The sequence below is a fragment of the Symphalangus syndactylus genome, chromosome 17 (genome assembly GCF_028878055.3).
Source record: "Symphalangus syndactylus isolate Jambi chromosome 17, NHGRI_mSymSyn1-v2.1_pri, whole genome shotgun sequence".
In the NCBI taxonomy this organism is placed as follows: Eukaryota; Metazoa; Chordata; class Mammalia; order Primates; family Hylobatidae; genus Symphalangus; species Symphalangus syndactylus.
The window spans coordinates 85,864,478-85,885,988 of record NC_072439.2 but is presented as its reverse complement, the minus strand read 5'-3'; the positions used below and the strand labels follow the sequence as shown (position 1 = coordinate 85,885,988).

At 52.7% G+C, this 21,511-nt stretch overlaps 1 protein-coding gene across 4 annotated transcripts; it reads right to left on the bottom strand.

Annotated features, from left to right (window-relative positions):
• Positions 1-732: 732 nt before the first annotated feature.
• Positions 733-18,632, bottom strand: DVL3 (dishevelled segment polarity protein 3). Of its 4 annotated transcripts, none has more exons than XM_063620462.1 (15): positions 18,165-18,632; positions 10,598-10,667; positions 9,937-10,058; positions 9,724-9,833; positions 9,394-9,529; positions 9,122-9,215; positions 8,837-8,906; positions 8,059-8,198; positions 7,802-7,878; positions 7,651-7,718; positions 7,425-7,502; positions 6,616-6,747; positions 6,262-6,429; positions 4,125-4,340; positions 733-4,026 (listed from the first exon to the last, which is right to left on the bottom strand). In XM_063620462.1, exons 1-15 carry the CDS (start codon positions 18,323-18,325, stop codon positions 3,590-3,592), a joined length of 2,079 nt encoding a protein of 692 aa, XP_063476532.1. In that variant the 5' UTR covers positions 18,326-18,632; the 3' UTR covers positions 733-3,589. The 4 variants fall into 4 exon arrangements, with proteins under 4 accessions (XP_063476532.1, XP_063476529.1, XP_063476531.1 ...); XM_063620459.1 differs by having other exon boundaries at positions 7,353-7,502; positions 7,802-7,908; positions 18,165-18,630; XM_063620461.1 differs by having other exon boundaries at positions 7,353-7,502; positions 9,724-9,812; positions 18,165-18,630.
• Between the last annotated feature and the right edge of the window lie 2,879 nt (positions 18,633-21,511).

Below are 21,511 nucleotides of genomic sequence, written 5' to 3'. Positions count from 1 at the left end.
TCCCAAGCTTTTCCCATATATTTGTTCTGGACATGAGCTTTTTCCAAGGGATCAAGACCCAAGGAGAGGAGCGGGGAGGAAGAAGGCGACTACTTGGAAGAAACTAAACCTTTTCACAAGTAAGTCCATGACTGTACACTGTTCCTGGAGGTCAGCTACAGCTTTTCATGAACGAGCCGATGTTGCCTTAGCTATACCTATGCGACTGTGTATGCCTCCTAGTGACAGGCATATATGTTGCTTAGAAGACGTTCGAAGAGTTGAATTTAGTTTGACATGGGATTTGAAATCCCCTCTTTGATAAACAGAATCTTTACATCCAAGCTGAGGAGACAGACCCAACCCTCAAACATGAAAGGCCTGCTTGGTTCTTACAGAGTCTGAAGAAAATCTGTTGGCTCTTCTCTTTCTGTAGGCAGAGATAAACTGCTGCCTTCCTTGGGCAGGACTACGCCTGTCATGGGAGGAAGGAAGGGCAAGAAAGGACAGATCTGGTTGCAAATGTTACAGTCCTTCCCAGCCTCCAGCCAGAAGCCACGATGTGGCAGGATGAAGATCTGACCTCTCTCAAATCACAGTAACGGCCTGAAGTCATTAAGTGACTGAATACAGGCACTTGTAATTTTTGAACCAGCACTCAAGGCTTCACTCCTACCTTTGCAAAAGCTTTATCTTCCAAAAATACCCTAAACTGCTACCAATTTAGAGTAAATAATAATAATGATAAAATAATAATAATAATAGCTACCATTTATTGAGCACCTACTCTACTGTGTGCCAGGCACTGTGCTAGGCACTTTTCGTACAATATCTAATTTAAATCCTCACAACAACCCTGTGAGGTAGGTATTATTATCATCATTTTACATACGAGGGAACTGAGGCTCAGAGAGGTTAAATAACTCTCCTATCACACAACCAAAAATAGTAGAGCTGGAATTCAAACCCAAAACCACCTGACTCCAAATCCCATGCTCCAATGAATTAAAGTAGAGAGAGAGGGGAGAGGGAGGGCCAAATTCAAGACAGAGTGTTGGAGTGAAATGGATATGATATGCTGATGAGTTAAGATATGGGAAGAAGGAATGTAAGCTCATAAATGTTTCTAGCTGGTGAGCCTATGTAGATTGTGATGAAGGTAACCAGGATAGGAATTCAGGAGGAACATACTTGGTTGGGCAGATGAGTTGAGTCTATATGGACTGTCCATAGAGATGTCCAGTAGGTAATACCAATACAGATCTAAAGTCTGGGGGAAGTTGGGGTTGGAGCTATGTATTTGGGAATTACCAGCATATCAGCAGCAATTGAGGACATCAGGATGAATGACTCCATCTTGGGAGTAAATAGAAAGGAACGAGAAGTGAATCAAAGATGGAACAATGGAAGCACTGGTACTGACAGGCATGAGCAATCGTGGAGAAATTCTCAAGAGAGTTGGACAAGACAGAGTCAGAGGGAGAAGTACATGAAACAGCCCTGTAGTGGTGGCTAGAAGCCATGGACTGGGTTGGGAACAATTCTAGAGCTCCCAGAAGGCAGGCAAGACTGAGTCGCACTTCCAACAAAGCCCTCTGCACACCAAAACCCCAGGAAGTATTGTTTTTCTTTGTTTGCTTTTGAGACAGAATCTCACTCTGTCACCCAGGCTGGAGTGCGACCTCAACTCACTGCAACCTCCGCTTGCTTCCTGGATTCAAGCAATTCTCGTGCCTCAGCCTCCTGAGTAGCTGAGATTACAGGCAGGTGCCAAAACACCCATCTAATTTTTGTATTTTTAGTAGAGACGGAGTTTTGCTATGTTGGCCAGGCTGGTCTCGAACTCCTGACCTCAAGTGATCCACCTGCCTCAGCCTCCCAAAGTGCTGGGATTACAGAAGTGAGCCACCGCACCCGTCCAAGGAAGTATTGTTAATTGAAATAAATGCCAAAATGTCCCTACTTTGGTTTACCCCAAAACCCGGAGCTAAGGACTTCATCTCACTTTTGACACCCCAGCCCCCAAAATATGGAAGCCCAGGAGAGCCAGGAGAATTTATAGCAGAGGCTTAAAGAGAAAGTCATGATTTGTTTAAAGTGGAGAATGAGGTGAAAAATAAAACCTGGTACTCTGTTTGGAAGTCCTGGAAGTCTCCTTGCCCAACCTCAACTGGCCTGTGGGCTCTTGTGTCCTTGCTCTGGGGTGCTATGGTGAATGTGAAAACAGGGGAGGTTGTGTGTGGGGGGTGGGAATGGCCTGTCAGTCGCAGGGTGAGTCCTTTGCTGAGGCCAGCCTGAGACCCAGCTTACGGGCTTTTTCCAGGTGAGAAAATGCTGGGGATGTGTGCGAGGTTTAAGGGCCACCAGGAAGGGGAGAAGGGTGTCAGGGGACCAGCCCCACAATCTAGGAGAGGATTAGGAGGGTCCAGCCCTTTGGGCAGGGACCAGCCCTGAGGCTTAAGTGAACTTGAATAGGCACCTGTGCGTGCATCTCTGTGCATGTATGCATACATGAGTGAGAGAGAAAGATAAAGAGAGCTAAAGAGGCCCCCCTCCCCCCACCGCAGGCTGCCACATGTGGTGCGATCCGATTCTCTCTGGAAAGGAGGAGAGTCTCTCATGCATGGGTGAAGTTGGGCCCTCTCCAGAAGCCTAGTGACTCATTATGTTAACGTGTGGGTGTGGGGGCTGGACATCCTTGGGAAGCCCTGAGGGGCTGCTGAAGCAGGGTTCCTGGTCTCCTCGGAGGCTGGGCCTCCCCTCGCTGGGGGCTCACAGAAAGTCAAACAGCCCGAAATTCTTGGCTGCTCCAGGCCCAGGGAAAATTGGGGGAGGAAAAAAGAAAGAAAAGAAATGTTTCAGGCCTGGAGGTGAGATGAGCCTGCTGGTTAGTAGGGTTAGGGGTCTGAAGGAACCAGCACGCAGGGCAGGCATGGGGCAGGGGTAGAGCACAGATGCTCCCTGGAAGCCACCAGCTGCTCAGGCAACTGAGGGGGCCCTCTGGGCCTCTATCTAGGCACAGGCAGGGATGGCATGGATGGCTATTGGAGGCGACTACAGCTTTAGGTTGCAGGACTGAGGCAGCAGGCAGGGGGATGGTTAGTAGGGGCAGATGAAGCAAATATATTTTGGTTTCAGTAATGTGGGGTAAAGTCAAGAGGTTTGCACACATGCCTGATGGGGTGGGGTTAATACAGGGATGACGTAGCTGAATAAATGGTGAAAGGGAGCTAAAGGGGAAACGAGAGAATGAGGGAGTGAGCATGCCACCAAGGTCATTGCTGGGGTCAACTCCCAAAAGGGGGGTTGCAGAGGGGAGTAAGGGGTAGCACCAACAAGTCTGGTCCCAGAGACAAAAGGGGTCCTGGGAAGTCCTGCGCAGGGGTTAGTGGGCAGAGGAAATGAACTGGGGCCAGAGGCAGGTTAGGGGGCTGCAGAGCCAATCGGTAGGTGCATCCCACCCTCGCAGCACCCTGCGAGCAGTTAGCGCACCTGGATTTAGTTCCGTTTATTTCCCTTTCAGGTACCAGACAAAGTAAAAAAGACGGACGGAGAGAGGAACGCAGCCGGCTGGGGTGGGAGCGGAATGGAGGTGGGGGAGGGGCCCTGCTCACATCACATCCACAAAGAACTCACTGGGGTTTCCCATGGCCATGCGGAAGGATTGTCTGCTGGCTGTCAGTTCCGGGGGCACTGAGGCCAGGTCGCGGCCCGGAGGGGCTCCTGGGGGCCCCATGGCCGCGGGCGGCGGGGGCATCATCAGCATGGGGGGGCCGTAGAGAGGGGGCACTCCGGGAGGGCCGTAGCTTGGGTGTGTGTGGTGGCTGCGAAGGCTGCTGGCCAGGGAATGGTGGCTGCGGTGGCTGTGCTCGCTGGCCGCTGGCCCTGAGCGCTCGCTGGGCGCCCGCTCCCGCGGCCCCCGCAGGCTGCTGCGTGTGGTGTGGTCCGATTCGCTGCCGCTGCCCCCAGACTTGGAGTCCCCGGCCTTCGGGTCCTTCTCCTTCCTCCGATCGCTGCCGCTACGGTTGGAGCCACTGCTCCGACTGCCTGTAGGAGGCAAACAGGGCCGGCATGGGGCAGGCTGAGCGGGCGGGGGAAGCCTGGGGCCCACCTATAGCCTTCCTCCACGGCCCCCTCTACCTTACCTTCGCTGTGCTGACTGCTGGCGCTGCCCCCGCCGTAGCTGTAGCCCAGCTCCGGGAAGCCCGGGTGGGGGTTGTAGGGGTGCGGGGGTGGCGGGTACTGGTACGGGAAAGCCATGGGCCAAGGGGCGGCCCCCGGGTGCGGCAAAGGGGCCAGTGTGTCCTGGTCAGAAGCGCCACTGGAGCCATCGTGATCGTGGAGAGACAGGTTGGCCATGTCTGTGAAGGGGAGGGCCGGATGGAGCTAGGTCTTTCCGGAGAAAGGTCCCTAGCCTAGGTCAGGTGGGCTCTGGATGACAGAGACTGTGGTAGTTTCTGGCTAGAATGAGAGGAGGCACAGCCCAGAGAGCTCCCCCCTTCTGCAGACCCCCTTTGCCACCACCAGAGCCAGCCCCGGGGAGACCCTCCTCAGGAAAGCCCTGAGTCATCATTCTAGGTTCTCAGCCAAAGTTGTACCTCCCAATCCCTTGAAGGCCCTTGCCAAGCTTTTGCACTTTGTCTGCTGGCCTCAGTGGGCTAGAAGCGGCAAAACTCTTTGAGACAGAGTCTCACTCTATGGCCAAGGCTGGAGTGCAGTGGTGCAGTTTCAGGTCCCTGCAACCTCCTCCTCCCTGGTTCAAGCGATTCTCCTGCCTCAGCCTCCTGACAGGGTTGCACCACCACGCCTGGCTAATTTTTTTTTTTGTATGTTTAGTAGAGACAGGGTTTTGCCACGTTGGCCAGGCTGGTCTCCAACTCCTAACCTCAGGTGATCTGCCCGCCTCAGCCTCCTAAAAGGCTGGGATTACAGGCGTGAGCCACTGCGCCCGGCCTGCAAAACTCATGTGGCCATTTTCTCTTCTGTTCACTCAGCTGGTGCAAGGTTGGAGAATTTGGAAGGCTGAAATACCAGACAGCCACCAGGTATGTCGCACCTGAAGTTCATGAGGCACAATAGCGAACACTACCTTCAGCTCAGCCTAAACTAATCAGGACAGAAGCTAAGAGTAGCTTACTTTCTCCTTACCTTCTCAGATGAGGTCATTAATTAGGAGCAAGGAGCAGTTTGGGAAATTTAGGTAAAGTTTTACCCACCCCTTCACCTGGAACTAAATACCCACTAAAAGCCTAGAATGAGTGCAGGGCCTTCCAGAGATTCCCTATATAGAAGGTACTTGGCCCTGGTTACACTTTCCTGGTGCTGCTGGGGAGGGTGAGTAGGGTGGGAAGGGGCCAGAAGGAAAGAACAACTTAGGTGCCTCCCCAACTGCTCTCCACCCTGTTCCCGGCCAGGCCGAGCTCTTCATAGCACTGTCTCATCTCACGATCCTGGTGCCCCCGGGGGAAATTATACATTCCTTAAGGGCAAGGCTGCTCCCACCAATGTTGGAACTACCTTGAAGAGAATATAAGGGGCCACCAGGACTGAATACCTGCCTGGGACACCGTCTGCTCACACACTGTCGGTACCAGGTCCCAGAGCTCCAAGAGAGCTACAACTGCCCTTGAGGCCACCGGCCCTATTAAGATGAGACATTCCTCCCAGCCCTAAGGAGAGCCAGCCCAGCCTTCCAGGAAAGAAGTCAGGAGACAGGGCTCTGAGGCTGCCTGTGGAGCCTGCAGCCAAGCCATCAACCTGTTAAGAGGCCAGCAGCCAGCATGAGGAGTGGCGGTGGAGGAAAGCAGTGGTCTGTCAGCTGTTGCCCAGAGCTGGTGGTGACGTGACCCTCCAGGCTGTTGTTCTGAGGGAATGACTGTGTGCTCCTCCTGTCTACCTAGGCCTCCAGTTCTTCCCTTTAAGCCTGCAACACCCATAGCTGAGACCTTGACCAGTGAGAAGGAAAAGGCCTGTTCTGGCAGTATCCTCCTGAGCTGGGCCTCTGGGAGGTTGTGAATATTGAGTAAGATGATGCTTTAGGAACAACCAACATGGTACCAGGCAGAGCAGGCACTTAGAAAATGCCAGGCCCAAGAGGGAGATGTGGGCCAGGTGAAGAGGCTAAACTGGACTCTTCTTCCACCATAGAACTCTCAGGCCTTGAGTTGGGCCCCTGGCTCTGCTGTCCCCCAATTTGGGTTCCCCAGAGTCTGCTGCCACTTCCCTGGCTACCTCCCCACTCCCAGCCAGGAGACAGGGCAAGAAGATGAGGGAGGCACATACTGCCGCAGAGGTCGCCGAAGATGTAGTAGCACTGCTCGGAGAAGGTGATCTTGTTGACGGTATGGCGGATGAAGCCAGCTTTCAGCAGGTTGCTGGCGTACTTGCGGGCCTCCCTCCGGTCCGTGAAGCCTTCCACATTGTGGTACAGCCAGTCCACCACATCTGAGCCTGGGGACAAGGCTGCCAGTTGATGGGGAGGCCCATCTGACTTGGACTCATCTGGCCTCACAGAAGCTATGAGGCTGGGGCTGGCTCCAGATAAAAGGAAGGGTCCAAGGGAAGTCCTGGGCCCTCCAGCCTGCACTGCCCCATCACTCCCCACCCACCCTGCATCCCACCATGGGGCTCTCTCACCGATGAAAGCATTAGGGATGGTAATCTTGAGCCACATGCGGTCACGGACCTCCAACCCTGATTCAGGGGAGGCCATGGCTTTTACGATGGCAGCCATGTCACTGTGGATGGACAAGTGGAAGTCGTCTAGGCCTGGGGGCAGGAGGCAGAATGGTGAGGCAGAAAGGGGCTTTGGAGTTAGGTAAACAAGAGTTTGCATTCTAGCTCTACCATCTAGTAATTATGGGACCAATGCTGGGAAAATTACTGATTTCTTGGACACTCAGTTTCCCCTTCTGTAAAAAATGGGGATTTTAATATTTACTTTACAAGGCTATTTGAATAAAGGATTAAATAATGTAAATGCAGGTGCTTCGCACAGCGTACGACGTGCGTGTGATGATAATCGAAATGGCTGCCGTTTACTGAATGCTTACTTTACACCACACATCGCAATGGTGCTTCACTTATATCCTCTCATTAAACCCACAGGAACCTGGTAAAGTTTATATCGTGAGTCCCATTTTGTAAGAGGAAACTGAGGCGCCCTGGGTGCTCATACAAGTTCAGAAGCAAACACTGTTTAGTGAGGGTTGGAGTGCCCGCTGTGGGGGAGCTGCAGTGTGGGGTTGCTGGAATGAGCCGAGCCCCATCTCCGGCCCTCTCTGATGCTCAAGCAAGAGTCTCCACATGGACCCTCATCAGTCCCCCCACCTGGCCCTGTCTGCTGGGCCTAGGAGACAGGGTTGGACACTCACGCTCTGTGTCAGGGATGGAACTGGTGATGGAGGAGCTGGTGGAGGTGATGGTGCTCAGGGAGGGGCTCATGCCGTATGCAGGGAAGGTGCCGGTCATGGCTGCAGTGTGGGAGACCCAGGCCGCAGGGTCAATGGGCCGGATGGGCTCGCCTGCAGGGAGGATGAGGAGTCATGGGCTACCCACCCCGCCCACTGCTGGGCCCAACAGGATAGGTGTGGGGGTTCTGGGTGAGAGAAGGAGAGACAGTGCTCATGTACGTAAGCACCAGCTTTAGGACTGAGTCTCCCATCCACTTACTCCTGGGCAATGTGAAGCAACCACGTGGACTTGGGTCCCAGCACTTGGCTACAGTCAGGGTGATGGGCCTGAAAACAAGGGTGTCCTAGTGAAGGCAGGATGTGTACAGGCCAGACCAAGCCCCTTGCCCAGTGCCCCATTCCATCCATACCCCGGTTTGTGCACAATCTCCCGCAGTACCCGGACTGCATCGTCATTACTCATGTTCTCAAAGTTGATCTCGTTTACCTGGGAAAGGACCAGGAGTGGGATAAACAGCTGCGTTGGGGAGGATGAAAAGGGAACTCAACTTAGTAGGTCAGGGAGTCATCCCCCAACCAAGAAGGGGCCTCTGAATGAGCAGAGTGCATATGGTAGGACACCTCCCTGCTCTCTATCTACACCACCGCCTACGATGGGCACTGATACCTGTAACAGCATATCTCCTGGCTCGATGCGTCCATCAGCAGCCACGGCTCCACCCTTCATGATAGAGCCAATGTAGATGCCGCCGTCACCACGCTCGTTGCTTTGGCCCACAATGGAGATGCCCAAGAAGTTATATTTTTCTATAGAGAGTAATTTAAGACCTTAAGGGGGAGCAAGGTTCCTACCCGTATTCCCAGCCCATTAGAAAATGGAAAGGGACAGGAACTGAACTGACATTTACTGATCCTCAATCAGGCTCTGCACTCAGCATGCTCCAACAAGCTTCCATGGAATCCTTGCTGGCTATAAGGTAGGGACTCAGTCCCATTTTACAGAGCAGGCAACTGAGGTTCAATGAACTTAGAAGATGACTTTTCTAAGCCAGTAAGTGGCAGAGCCAGGAATCAAACTCAGATTTAAATCCCATAGTTGGGCTCCTTTAACTATATCCAACTGTCTCGTAAAGAGAGTACCTAGGGCAGAAATCAGAGAGCAAGGATGCAATGGCTGAGAGATGTGAAGGAGTGGACACTCAGAAATCACTTCCTCCAGGAAGCCTTCCCTGATGCCATTTTCTGCTTCCACAGCTCTCTGTGCTTATCTTTGTCATAGCCCTGATGGTGATATACTAAAATGATCAGTTTATATATCAGCTGATGTTTACAAAGGAGAGCTCCTTGAGGGCAGGGAACATATCCTGTGCCTCTCTGAACTCCTCAAGTCTGCCCAGTGTCTGGCACATAGCAGGTGCTTGAGAGTGCTGTTTCCTCAGACTCACCCATGTTGAGAGTGACCGTGATGATGTTGAGTGACATGGTGGAGTCCGTGATGCTGCTGAAGGACGAAGACTGGAATAGACAGAGGCCCTGAGCAGCAGGTGGAGGTGGCAGGAATTCACTCCCACCTGACTCCTCCTCAAGGTGAGTCCCCGGTGCTGCCCCCAGCCCCAAGGTTCTAAACACTGCACTAAGGGGATGGGATCTAAGGAAGAACAAGCCTTGGCCCTGCCTAGGAAGGGCTCACAATGTGCCTTCCCCCATCCCTAGCCTCCCAGACCCCATACCCGCTCAATCCGAGAAACCTTCTGCTTCCGCCGCCGCCGCTTGTGTCTTCTCATCAGGCGTGAGGCGCTGCTCTGTTCTGTGGAGCTGCTGAACCTGTGGGGCCCACAGTCGTTCCCCACCAGGCTGGCCCAGCCCCGCCCCCATGAGAGGCACTGCAGGGCCTGGGTCCCCAACACAAAGCCCATAAGCCTCCCAGAGGCCCCACATCCTCAGGGTTTAGGGCTCCTCCAGGGTCACCTGCCCCACAATACCCATGAAACTCAAGCCCCACCTGCTGGTGGAGTCATCCTCATCTGAGTCAAAGAAGCTGGTGGTCTCCAGCTCGCTGCTCATAAGGGTGGATGAGCTATCATAACCCCCTGGTTCTCGCCGCCGCTCCCCCTTCGCAGTTCCATTTAGCCGGGTTGCTGCAGGGGATGGAAGCAGTTGGGTTTACACAGTGCCCAGTTCAGGGGTGAAGGAGGGAGAGAGGCAAGCCAGGGGCTGCACTGGGGCCAGGCATATCCTGAGCTCGGGAAGTAGGGCAAGGAGGTGGGTAGCTGGGTGGAAACTGTGGGGAGGGTGTGAGGTGCAGACGGTGTCTGTGTTCAGGAAGATATACCATGCTCTGGGCCATCCCTCCGGCGTGGCCGCTCTCGCTGGGCAGACACCAAAGAGTCCGTCTCTGTGTCATTGTCCAGGTTCTCCTGGCTGCCCCCACCAGCATGAGGGCTGCAGGGAAGAGACTTGATGGGGGAGGGGGCAGGCTGGGGGCTCCCTCCCCCAGCCCTGGGCTGAACTGATGCGGCCCTCCCCACCCTCAGGTCACACTCACTGGAAGGATGGGGGTCGGGAGTCCCCGATGCCTCCCGTGCGCTCCATAGGTGGTGGCAGCTCCGATGGGTTGTCAGCACAGAAGGGGGCTGGGTCTGGGTGTGAGCCCTCAGCTGACACCAGCTGAAAGGGAGAAACTGAGTGAGTAGTACGTTACAGGAGCATCAAGGAGAAGGGGATAGTTGGCTTCCGGCAAGGCATGAAGGCCTAAGAGGAAGGAAGCAGGAAATATCGGGGAAGAAAAGACAGGGCTGTGCAAGGGTGGCTGAGATGAACAGTGGCCCCTCTGCCACTTCCTGCTATTGATGGGGTTGCTGGAAGGCATGGGGTGGTGAAGTGGAGTGCGGACAAAGAACAAGGCTCAGTGGTCTAAGGCAGAGATGAGCAGGTGGCAGAAGGAAACCTGAGACAAGTGTCTGAAAGGCATAGGAAATGTTACTGTCTCCACTGTGTGTTTCTGTCTCTCCCTCTTCCCCCTTCCCACCAATTTCTCACTTTTCATCAAGGTTACAGAATCTGGGGTGAGAAGCAGTTCATTTGCAAAACTAAAGAAAGATTCAGATACTGAAGCTTAAAACCACCAGCTACAATCTCAGTGATGGCTTTCCCTCGTCCAGCCCAGCACAGGGATGCAGGTGGATGGAAGGCTGAGGGCTCCTTACCCAGGACACCACCCGGCCATTGAAGCACGGTAGCTTGGCATTGTCATCCGAGATCTCCTCCTTCACCACTCTGCAGAGAAAGGGGGATGTCACAGAGAACCTTCTAGGGTGCAAATGGAGGATCCTCAAATCCCAACTCTCAGGGGCTCCTCCAGCCTAAACTGGGAATCAAACCACCAGCACAAGACTGTTCAAATGAAAGCAGAGGTTGGGGAGACCCAGAGACAGCTCTTTAGCACCACCAGCAAAACACCAGCCCTGCCTAGGCCAGATACCTTCCTGGGGCATCCTCTCAGTCATCAGGTGATAGCAAATTACAACTGACACATCACTGTCCCCCATGCCACTCCCTAAAACCTCTAGAGTGCTCTACCCATCCCCAACATGACTCTCCTGGGCTAGACTTTCTCTTTTCCTCTGATCCCTAATTAGAAAAAAGCATACAATTATAACTGTCCTTCCTTTCTTAAGTGGGAATCCTAACATTGTTTTGGGAGGTATGGACAAAGAATTTAAGAAAATTAGAAAAGAGAAGGGGAAGCCAGGCGCAATAGCTCACACCTGTAATCCCTCTCAAAGTGAGAGGCTGAGGCAGGCAGATTGCCCTGAGGTCAGGAGTTCGAGACCAGCCTTGCTAACATGGCAAAACCCTGTCTCTATTAAAAATACAAAAATTAGCCAGGCGTGGTGGTGTGCACCTGTAATCCCAGCTACTTGGGAGGCTAAGGCAGGCGAATCGCTTGAACCCGGCAGGTAGAGGTTGCAGTGAGCTGAGATCATGCCACTGTGCTCCAGCCTGGGCAACAGAGTGAGACTCCGTGTCAAAAAAAAAGAAAAAAGAAAAAGAAAAGAGAAGGGGAGAAGGCATTTACTGAACATTTTCCACATGCCATTATAATAATTAACAGTAACAATTGCTCTTTCTCACACTGGTAATCTCAGCACTTTGGGAGGCCGAGGCAGGAGGATCGCTTGAGGCCAGGAGTTTTGAGACCTGCCTGGTCAACATAGCGAGGCACCAGCTCTACAAAACAAAACAAATACAAAAATTAGCCGAGCATGGTAGCGTGTGCCTGTGGTCCCAGCTACTTGGAAGGCTGAGGTGGGATGATCGCTTGAGCCTAGGAGTTCAAGGCTGCAGTGAGCTATGATTGTGTCACTGCACTCCAGCCTGGGCGACAGAGCAAGACCCTGTCTCAAAAAAAAAAAAAAATTGCTCTCATTTATTGAGCATAAATGAGTATTATGGGCTAAGCACTATGCTAAACACTTTACTTATATAATTTCATTTAATACAACAGTGCTATAAGGCAGCAGGTACAATGGGGAAACTAGGCTCAATAGGTTCAGTAATTCTCCGAAACTCCTGCTGGAATTTGAATCCTGGTCAGCCTGACTCTAACATCTGCATTCTTACCATTACACCCCCTTATCTTCCTATAGTTAGAACCTATAATCTTCACATCAGCTTCAGTGGGCAGACTATGATCTTCATTTCATGAATAAGGAAACTGAGATGTATTCAGTAACTTGTCCAAGGTCACAGGACTAGTAGATGTCAGAGCTGGAATTTCACCCCAGGCTTGTCTGATTCCAAAATCCATACTCTTTCCACTGTATTTCACATTCTTTCCTATATAATAACAGAGGTAACATGGGTCTATGTGGAGAGTGGGTGCTGGAGGACAATGATGTGAGGCATGAAGGGTGTGGAATGTGGTCATGGGGCATGTAGTTTGGCCTGGGGAATGTGGTGAGACAAGAAGTCAGGCAGTAACTACAGTTTGGGGCTGCGAAGGGGAGTGGAAAAGTTTGAGAACCCTCAGACTGTCAAATATGCCAGGAGTACAGAGATGGGAAGATGTGACCAAGGGTAAGATGATGCATGCCGGGAGCTCTGAGCAGAGAGGGAAGACAGCAACGAGGAGGTTGGGAAGTTCAGTCCCCACTTGTTCTTCGGTTTTTTTTTCTTTTTTTGAGACAGAGTCTTGCTCTGTCACCCAGGCTGGAGTCCAGTGGTGCAATCTCAGCCCACTGCAACCTCCACCTCCCGGGTTCAAGTGATTCTCCTGCCTCAGCCTCCCAAGTAGCTGGGATTACAGGCGCCCGCCACCATGCCCGACTAATTTTTATATTTTTAGTAGAGACATGGTTTCACCATATTGGCCAGGGTGGTCTTGAACTCCTGATCTTAGGTGATCTGCCAGCCTCAGCCTCCCCTTGGGTGCTGGGATTACAGGCATGAGCTGCCGCGCCCGGCCCCCCTTGTTCTTAGAGCAGCTTCTGCCCAGAGCTGGGAATGTGCTTGGCTCCCTTGTGATGCTCACATTTTTGGACTCACAGCCAAGTTCACAAGCCGAGCCTGCCCTGCCCACTCCCATCCAGCTCTGGCTCCTCCATCATTCCCAATACCACAGCCACCCTCGAAAAGCAGCCCAAATAATCCTACCGTGGCCCACCATGGCAGAAAGTGTAGAAAGGATAGGCTAGAAAGAAGGGACAGAGAGGTAGCTCAGACCCACCAGCCATCTGGCCACAGGGTACTCCAAGTTGGCAGCCCCACAGGGCTCAAAGGAAAAGGGAATATGTGGGCCACATGGCACAGCCTGCTTTGGATAGGGTCTGCCTGTCGGGGGGGAAATTGCTGTCCCTACCTCCCTGCTTCCCTGGCAGGCTCCACCACACTGCTCCACACTACGTGTTTCCTCTCTTTTTGGGGATCATCGACTGGCCACCAAGGCTCTGCTGACTCAAAACAATCAGCTGATCTTCAGCAGCTTTGGGGAACCTCAGACAGGCCTTACTCTCCCACCATGGAGCTGAATGGCTGGGGGTTACATAGCACTTACACACACACACACACACACACACACACTCACACTTCAAGTGGAGTCAAACAAATATGGGCTCAAATTCCAATTCTCCCACTTACTGGCCGTCTTATCTTAGAGAAGTTTCTTAATTTCTCCAAGCCTTTGTCTTGTCCTGGTAAATGGGATCCTTCAATGCCCGGCATGATCCAGGCACACAATAAAAGCTAATTATATTGTCAATTTTTAGCAAGATCCACACACTATTTCTAACTACGTATAGATTTTTAAGGGCAGAGCAAATAAATCTGTTCATCATTCATTGTTCATCCAATTAAAATGCTTTGGCTGGCCGGACGCGGTGGCTCAGGCCTGTAATCCCAGCACTTTGGGAGGCCAAGGAGAGCAGATCACGAGTCAGGAGATCGAGACCATCCTGGCTAACACAGTGAAACCCCATCTCTACTAAAAATACAAAAAAAAAAAAATAATAATAATTAGCCGGTCGTGGTGGCGGGCGCCTGTAGTCCCAGCTACTCAGGAGGCTGAGGGAAGAGAATGGCGTGAACCCAGGAGGCGGAGCTTGCAGTGAACCGAGGTCATGCCACTGCACTCCAGCCTGGGCGACAAAAGCGAGACTCCCTCTCAAAAAAAAAAAAATAAAATAAAAATAAAATAAAATAAAATGCTTTGGCTGAGGGCCCAGTGGGTTTCAGGTCCTGAGCTTGCTATTGTAGGGATCTCATGAAACATCAGACCCAGAGCCTGTCTTGTTCTCAGAGAGACTATGGTCCAGTGGATAGTTCACAGAAATATACTGCAATCCAGGAAGTGGTTGGAGCCGTAGGAGCAGCACATGTGTTCACTGGATAGACATCTGAGTGTTACACAGGTGTCAGGATATAAAGATAAAATAAACCAGGCACGGTGGCTCACACCTGTAATCCCAGCACTTTGGGAGGCCAAGGTGGGCGGATCACTTGAGGTCAAGAGTTTGTGACTAGCCTGGCTAACGTAGCAAAACCCCATCTCTATTTAAAATACAAAGATTAGCCAGGTGTGGTGGCACACACCAGTAGTCCCAGCTATTTGTGAGGCTGAAGCAGGAGAATCGTTTGAACCCGGGAGGCAGAGGTTGCAGTGAGCCAAGGTTGCACCACTGTACCCCAGCCTGGGTGACAAAGCCAGGCTCCATCTCAAAAAAAAAAAGGATAAAATAAGAGATAGAGTGCCATGACAGTTCTCATGGAAAAGCTCAACCCAGAGGACAGGAGAATTTGAACCTGGAGGAGACAGGGGAAGAAGAGTCTGCAGGTGGAAAGCCCAGAGGGAGGACAGTGGAGCAGGGAGCCACACAGTTAATGACCTGATCGCCATGCTGCCCTCTCTCACAGCTCAAGGCCAGACTAGCAGTAGGTACCTTACTTCTATGAACCATCCACCATGCCCTCAATGCTGAAAATGTTTATCCTTCCTCCATTTCTCAAACAAGATGGCAGGCCAGGCGCGGTGGCTCATCACCTGGAATCCCAGCACTTTGGGAGGCCGAGGTGGGTGGATTGCTTGAGGTCAGGAGTTCCAGACCAGCCTGGCCAACATGGCAAACCCCATCTCTACTAAAAATACAAAAATTAGCCGGGCATGGTGGCTCATGCCTGTAATCCCAGCTACTTGGGAGGCTGAGGAGAATCACCTCAACCCAGGAGGCGAAGGTTGCAGTGAGCCGAGATTGCGCCACTGCACTCCAGCCTGGGTGACGAGAGTGAAACTCCTCAAAAAAGAAAAAAAATTTAAAAAGATGGCTGGGCCTACCCTGAGCTTGACAAATATTTTTGGAGACCAGGTGGGACTTGAGGAGCCTCACAACCAGCACCTCAAAGGCTGAGCCAGGAGTGTAGAAACTGGAGGGATAGCAGCCTTCCTCCTCTGACCCACTTTCCCTTCTGTCAGCTAGGGTCACTGGCCTCCGCCTGACCTTCCTCTTGTGGGGCTTGGAGAAATGGTGGCCTTGTCACCTCTACAGTTTGCCAAGGCTTACCACCTCCCTCAGAGAGGATTCATCAGTAAAATGGTGATAATAATGACACCTAAAATTGTGCGATTAAGGATTTAGATTTTTGGATCCAGATTCCTGATGTCAAAGCAAGCTCTGCTCTGTCTCTTATTAGCTGTGTGACCTTGGGCAAGTTACTTAAGCTTTCTGTGCTCTAGTTTCCTTTTTTTTTTTTTTCTGAAACAGGGTCCCACTCTATTGTCCAGGCTGGAGTACAGTGGCACCATCACAGCTCACTGCAGCCCCAAACTCCTATGCTCAAGTGATCCTCCTGTCTCAGCCTCCCAAGTTGGGACTACAGGCACAAAGCATCACGCCTGGCTAATTAAAAAATTTTTTTGTAGAGATGGGGTCTTGCTATGTTGCCAAGGCTGGTCTCAGATTCCCAGCCTCAAGCAATCCTCCCACCTCAGCCTCCCAAATTGCTGAGATTACAGGTGTGAGCCACCATGCCTGGCAGAGTTTCATTTGTAAACCAGAGATACTATTATGCTATTTCATAAGGCTGTTTTGAAGATTAAATGAGTGAAGATTTGAAAAGCATTTAGATTAGTCCCTGGCACGCTAAGCATAAAAGGCGTGTGTTAAATAAATGAAACATATATATATGTTCTTCGGCTATCAGTCCTCTGTGACAAGACAGCCCTATCAGGTCCCCTGCTCATTTATCCTTCTGGGGATACAAACAGAATCCATCTCCTCCACTTCATTTTTAATACTGTTTTCAACCCTGCTAAAATGGTCCAACTCTGATTTTGGTTCAAGTTACCACTGATGTTGGTACACAGGTGGCACACAGATTAACGTTGCTTAGTTCAATCATTAAATATTTATGTTAAACATATTTTAGAAAGACATATAAACAGAAAAGTCAGACCTATGGTTTCATATTATTGCTTGGTTCAAGCTAAGAAAAAGAATGAGTGGACTGACAATGGATTTAAAGAAAAATATTAAGTAACAGTGATTTGATGTAATGGGGGCCCTCTTAAAGCTGCAGTTAGGCCTTGGGATTGGGAGAGCAGCCCAGAGTTGTCCAGGCTTAGGAGGCAGGGGCCAGGCGCAGTGGGTCTAGAGATAAGTGCGGGGTGGAGAGACAGCCTATCCTAGTCCCTCAAGGCGTCTGGATCTGAGGTGGCCCCAGGGCACTGGACTCTGGCTGATCTTCTCCCATTCCTTATGTGGAGGCAGTAGCTTGATCCCTTCTAACCCTATTCTTCTCTTGCCAGGCCAAAGTATCCACCCCCTCACCCAGACCCCTTCTAGATCCATCCCTCCTCAGAATCTTCCAATTAGAGGTGTCTGTCTCTGGACTGAAGGCAGACAATCATTATCACACCAGGAGCACCCCACCCCAGAGCAGGAACAACAACAGAAACAAGAATAGTTAGAATCTACCTAGCACTGCCCACTGTACAAAGCACTCTCACACACATGATTTCAGGGGCTCACCCAACCCTGAGTTCCAGGGCGAAGGTGACAGCAAAACACGCCAGGCATTAGACAGAAGGTGCTCGCTTCCTAGTGCTAGGTGGGCCAGGGGCTTGGGAGAGAAGCCAGACAGATGAACACTGGGGAGAAGAACGTCTCCTCTTGGCTGTGGGGCCTCAGCTCCAAAGAGCAGTGCAGGCCTCAGGCTAGGGCTGGAGAGGCAGCCTTCAGGCCTGGAGGGGCCTTCCCCACCGACTCTAGGCCCAGCGCCCAGTTAGTGAGGCGGCAGGCAAGTGTGGGCGCCTCCCCCTCCCCCAGTCTCCTGGGAGTTGGGGGGGTTCGAGGGGATCAGCCAGGCCCCCCCGCTTCCCAGGCCAGCTGCTTCAGAACCTTCCGGCTCCAACATTCCATCCCCTCTTAAAGGGAAAGTGACTGCTTCCAAACTCTGCCTGTCCAGATCTCTGCAGCTGGGTGGAAGGGAAGACCCCACCAGGGAGGGGAAGATAGAGAACATCAAGAAACTCTTCCTGGCTATCCCACCCAGGCCCCAGGCCCTTCCCAACATCTCCCCACTGGCCACCAACTGGAGGAAAAAGGCCCGAATTGGAGGAAAGATCAGCACCTGGGTCAGTGAGGACTACTCCGCAGGCGTCAGGCTCTCTGTTCCGGTGACAACACCCACAACAGCCCACAAAGGAGAGGGCAGGCAGCTAGATAAACATCAGATCTGCAGACCCCGCTCGCGGCCAGGCGCCCGAGCACCCCCGACACCCCTCCCCCAGCTCAAAGTCCCAGCAGAGCCCTCAGATGCAGCATACTCCAAATATGGCTGGGAGCTGTGCTGCTGAAAAGATGAAGGGGGCGAAGAACGAGGGCCACACGACCTAAGTCTGTGCGGAAAAAGGTGGCTCTGGCTCCTCGGCAGGAGGAGGATGGGGGACTCGGGCTCTGAAACTAGGTGGAGGGGAGGTGTGTCTGTCTCTGTGGGCCACCGGTCTCTGAGGAGGTAAGGGGACCGCACCGGCAGGAACTCTGATTGCTAGTGGGGAGTTGGACGTCCCCTTAAACAAGGGAGGCCAAGGTCCCCCCTTCAGAGGTAAACGGGAGTTGCTAGTGGAGCTGGAACCAAAGGGGCCCAAATGGGCCGAGTCGCCCCTAGAAGTCAGAGCGGGGCTAGGAGCCGGTGTAGCGAGGGAAGTCGAAACGGACCGCATCGTCCCTTAGAAGCCAGAGCGGCCGGGGCTCCCGGAGTCGGGGCGGGGGCCATCCTCACCCGAAATCGTCGTCCATAGACTTGAAGAAGAACTTATAGCTGGGTCGCTGCAAAACGCCCTTAAAGTCCGCCAAGGTGACGCGCTCGGCGGGCAGGGGCAGCTTCACAAGGTACGGCGTCTCCTGCCCATCCAAGTGGTAGATGATCTTGGTCTCGCCCATGGCTCCGGCCTCGGGCCCGGCGGCCCGCGCGCGGCCTGCTCGGGCGGCCGGGCCGAGCCTCCCAGACGGCGGCGGCGCGCGGCGCGGCCCAGCGGCTCAACCCAGCTCGGCGGCTGCCGGCGGCGCCAGCTCCCTTGTTCTCCGGCCGCTCCCGGGTCCCAGCGCCGCCCGCCGCTGCCGCGGCCGCCGCTTCCGCTCCCCACTCTCCCGACTGGACTGGCGACCGCGACTCTTCCGGTGGCCGCGGCCCTCCCGGCCCAGGGCTTCGTCCCGGCCCGCTCCCCTCCTCCGGCCCGGCGCTGCCCCGCCCCGGCGCGCCCCGCCCCCGGGCGCCGCGGAGAGGCGCCGGCCTCGCGGCAGATGGCTGGGTTTCCACCCGGCCCCACTGACGTCCCGCCCACTGGCCGGGCCGCGGCGCTCGGGTCCCGGGTCCCTAGAAACGGAAGGGGAGATTCACCGGGATGGCTGCGTTCCCGGACCCCGGAAAGCCCTGACTCCGGACCCAAGTGGGATCGGCGACTCCTCTGCAGTCCAGGAGGAGTGGAATGCAGGGATTGCTTTGGTCCCCAGAAATGGTCTGGGGAAAGAGGGTGGGTCTGACTCTGGATCCCTGGAGGAGAGTGACCTCAACATGGCCCTTCAGGGTTTCTTGAGAAGCACAGCTGCAGTCACTGAGTCTACTAAACTGATCTCGAGAGCAGGACAGCATCCAGTTCTGATTCCTCCCTATAACCTTAGCTTCCAGTTGCAAGGTAGTGGTTTAATAAATGGGTTGAATGAAGAATAAGTGGGCCCTGGGCGCGGTGGCTCACGCTTCTAATCCCAGCACTTTGGGAGGCCAAGGAGGGCGGATCGCCCGAGGTCGAGAGTTCGAGACCAGCCTGACCAACATGGAGAAACCCTGTCTCTATTAAAAATACAAAAAAATTAGCCGGGCGTGATGGCGCATGCCTGTAATCTCAACTACTCGGGAGCCTGAGGCAGAAGAATCGCTTGAACTCGGGCGGCGGAGGTTGCGGTGAGCCGAGATCGGTGAGCTGAGATCGTGCCATTGCACTCCAGCCTGGGCAACAAAAGTGAAACTCCATCTCCCCTCCCCGCCACACACACACACACACAAGGATAAGTGGATGCATGCACGCGTAAGACAGTAAGTCTCAAACCAGAACTAGGTATAGCCGGTTCCTCACAAATCTCCTCACCCCTTAACTTTTAATTCATTTAATAAATACTGAAGGCCTACTGTGTATAAGGCATATCGCATGAGATATAGCGGTAGCGAGACAGACAAGGCTGCTCTCAGGACCTTCCCTCAGCTGGAGGGAAGCACATAGGCTTGTAAATACATAACTTCAGAGTGACCACTGCTATGAAGAAGATACAACAAAGTGATGGGATAGTGACGGGGGAAGCCAGGCGCAATGGCCCATGCCTGTAATTCCAGCATTTTGGGAGGCTGAGGCAGGTGGATCACCTGAGGTTAGGAGTTCAAGACCAGCCTGGCCAAAATGGTGAAACCCCGTCTCTAGTAAAAATACAAAAATTAGCTGGGCATGGTGGCTCATGCCTGTAGTCCCAGCTACGCGGGAGGCTGAGGCAGGAGAATCGCTTGAACCTGGAAGGTGGAGGTTGCAGTGAGCCGAGATCCCACCACTGCAATCCAGCCTGGGCGACACAGTGAGACTCTGCCTCAAACAAAAACAAAAACAAAACAACCAAAATAAAATGAGAAAGAGGTTTCTGATCGGTTAGAGAAATCCTCTTCCAGAAAAAAAGACCTAGAAATAGCAAGGATGAAGTGGCTATGAGAAGATCTGGGGTGAGAGCCTTCTAGGCAGAGGGCACAGCCAATATACAGGCTCAAGGCAGGAATAAACGTGTTACATTTGAGGAATAAGAAGGCCATTATGACTAAAGGAACAGTCCTGGCCGGGCGCGGTGGCTCACGCTTGTAATCCCAGCACTTTGGGAGGCCGAGGCGGGCAGATCACGAGGTCAGGAGATTGAGACCACGGTGAAACCCCGTCTCTACTAAAAATACAAAAAATTAGCTGGGTGTGGTGGTGGGCGCCTGTAGTCCCAGCTACTCGGAGAGGCTGAGGCAGGAGAATGGCGTGAACCCGGGAGGCGGAGCTTGCGGTGAGCCGAGATCGCGCCACTGCACTCCAGCCTGGGTGACAGAGCGAGACTCCGTCTCAAAAAAAAAAAAAAAAAAAGGAACAGTCCTAGGTGAGGCTGGGAACATAGACCAGCCAGATCACACAAGGGCCTTGTATGCTGTGGTCTTAAGTATGGGCTCCTTCTACTGCATTTTGTACACTGTTGCCAAATTAACACTAGAATAACAACATCTTTCAGATACCTCTTCTACTCAGAAACCTTTCCACATTCCCCAAAGCCCCCAAATATCCCTATTCAAGGCCTCCCATAATCTAACCTCTACCTACTTTTACAGCCTTTTGTCTCATATCCTGGCCAAATTTTTGACTCCAGGAAAATGAACCCACTTGCTAGCCCCTGCACACACCTTATGTATATCGTCACTTCATACCCTTTCCTTCACCTTCTTTACATTTTTTATCAAAGTAATATGTTTGCAAAGTCAAATAGTATTTAAACAGTTTTTTTTTTTTTTTTTGAGATGGAGTCTCACTATGTTGCCCAGGGTGGAGTGCAGTGGCACAATCTCGGCTCACTGCAAGCTCCGCCTCTTGGGTTCATGCCATTCTCCTGCCTCAGCCTCCTGAGCAGGTGGGACCACAGGCGCCCGCCAAATTTTTTGTATTTTTTTTAGTAGAGACAGGGTGTCATTGTATTAGCCACGATGGTCTCGATCTCCTGACCTCGCGATCCGCCTGCCTTGGCCTCCCAAAGTGCTGGGAATACAGGTGGGAGCCACCGCGCCCGGCGTTTTTTTTTTTTTTTTTTTTGAGATGGAGTCTCGCTCTGTCACCCAGGCTGGAGTACAGTGGCACGATCTTGGCTTACTGTGAACTCCGCCTCCCGGGTTCATGCCATTCTCCTGCCTCAGCCTCCCGAGTAGCTGGGAACTACAGGCACCCGCCACCACGCCTGGCTAATTTTTTACATTTGTAGTAGAGACGGGGTTTCACCATGTTAGCCAGGACGGTCTGGATCTCCTGACCTCGTGATCTGCCTGCCTCAGCCTCCCAAAGTGCTGGGATT

What these genes read in the sequence shown, in the direction of transcription:
- DVL3 (XM_063620459.1), bottom strand. Translation starts at nt 18,325, where the DNA reads ATGGGCGAGACCAAGATCATCTACCACTTGGATGGGCAGGAGACGCCG. An exon ending in TTGCTTCACATTGCCCAGGA is followed by an intron (nt 7,503 to 7,650) that starts GTAAGTGGATGG and finishes TCCTCCCTGCAG; the next exon opens with GCGAGCCCATCCGGCCCATT. An exon ending in CATCCCTAATGCTTTCATCG is followed by an intron (nt 6,430 to 6,615) that starts GTGAGAGAGCCC and finishes CCTTGTCCCCAG; the next exon opens with GCTCAGATGTGGTGGACTGG.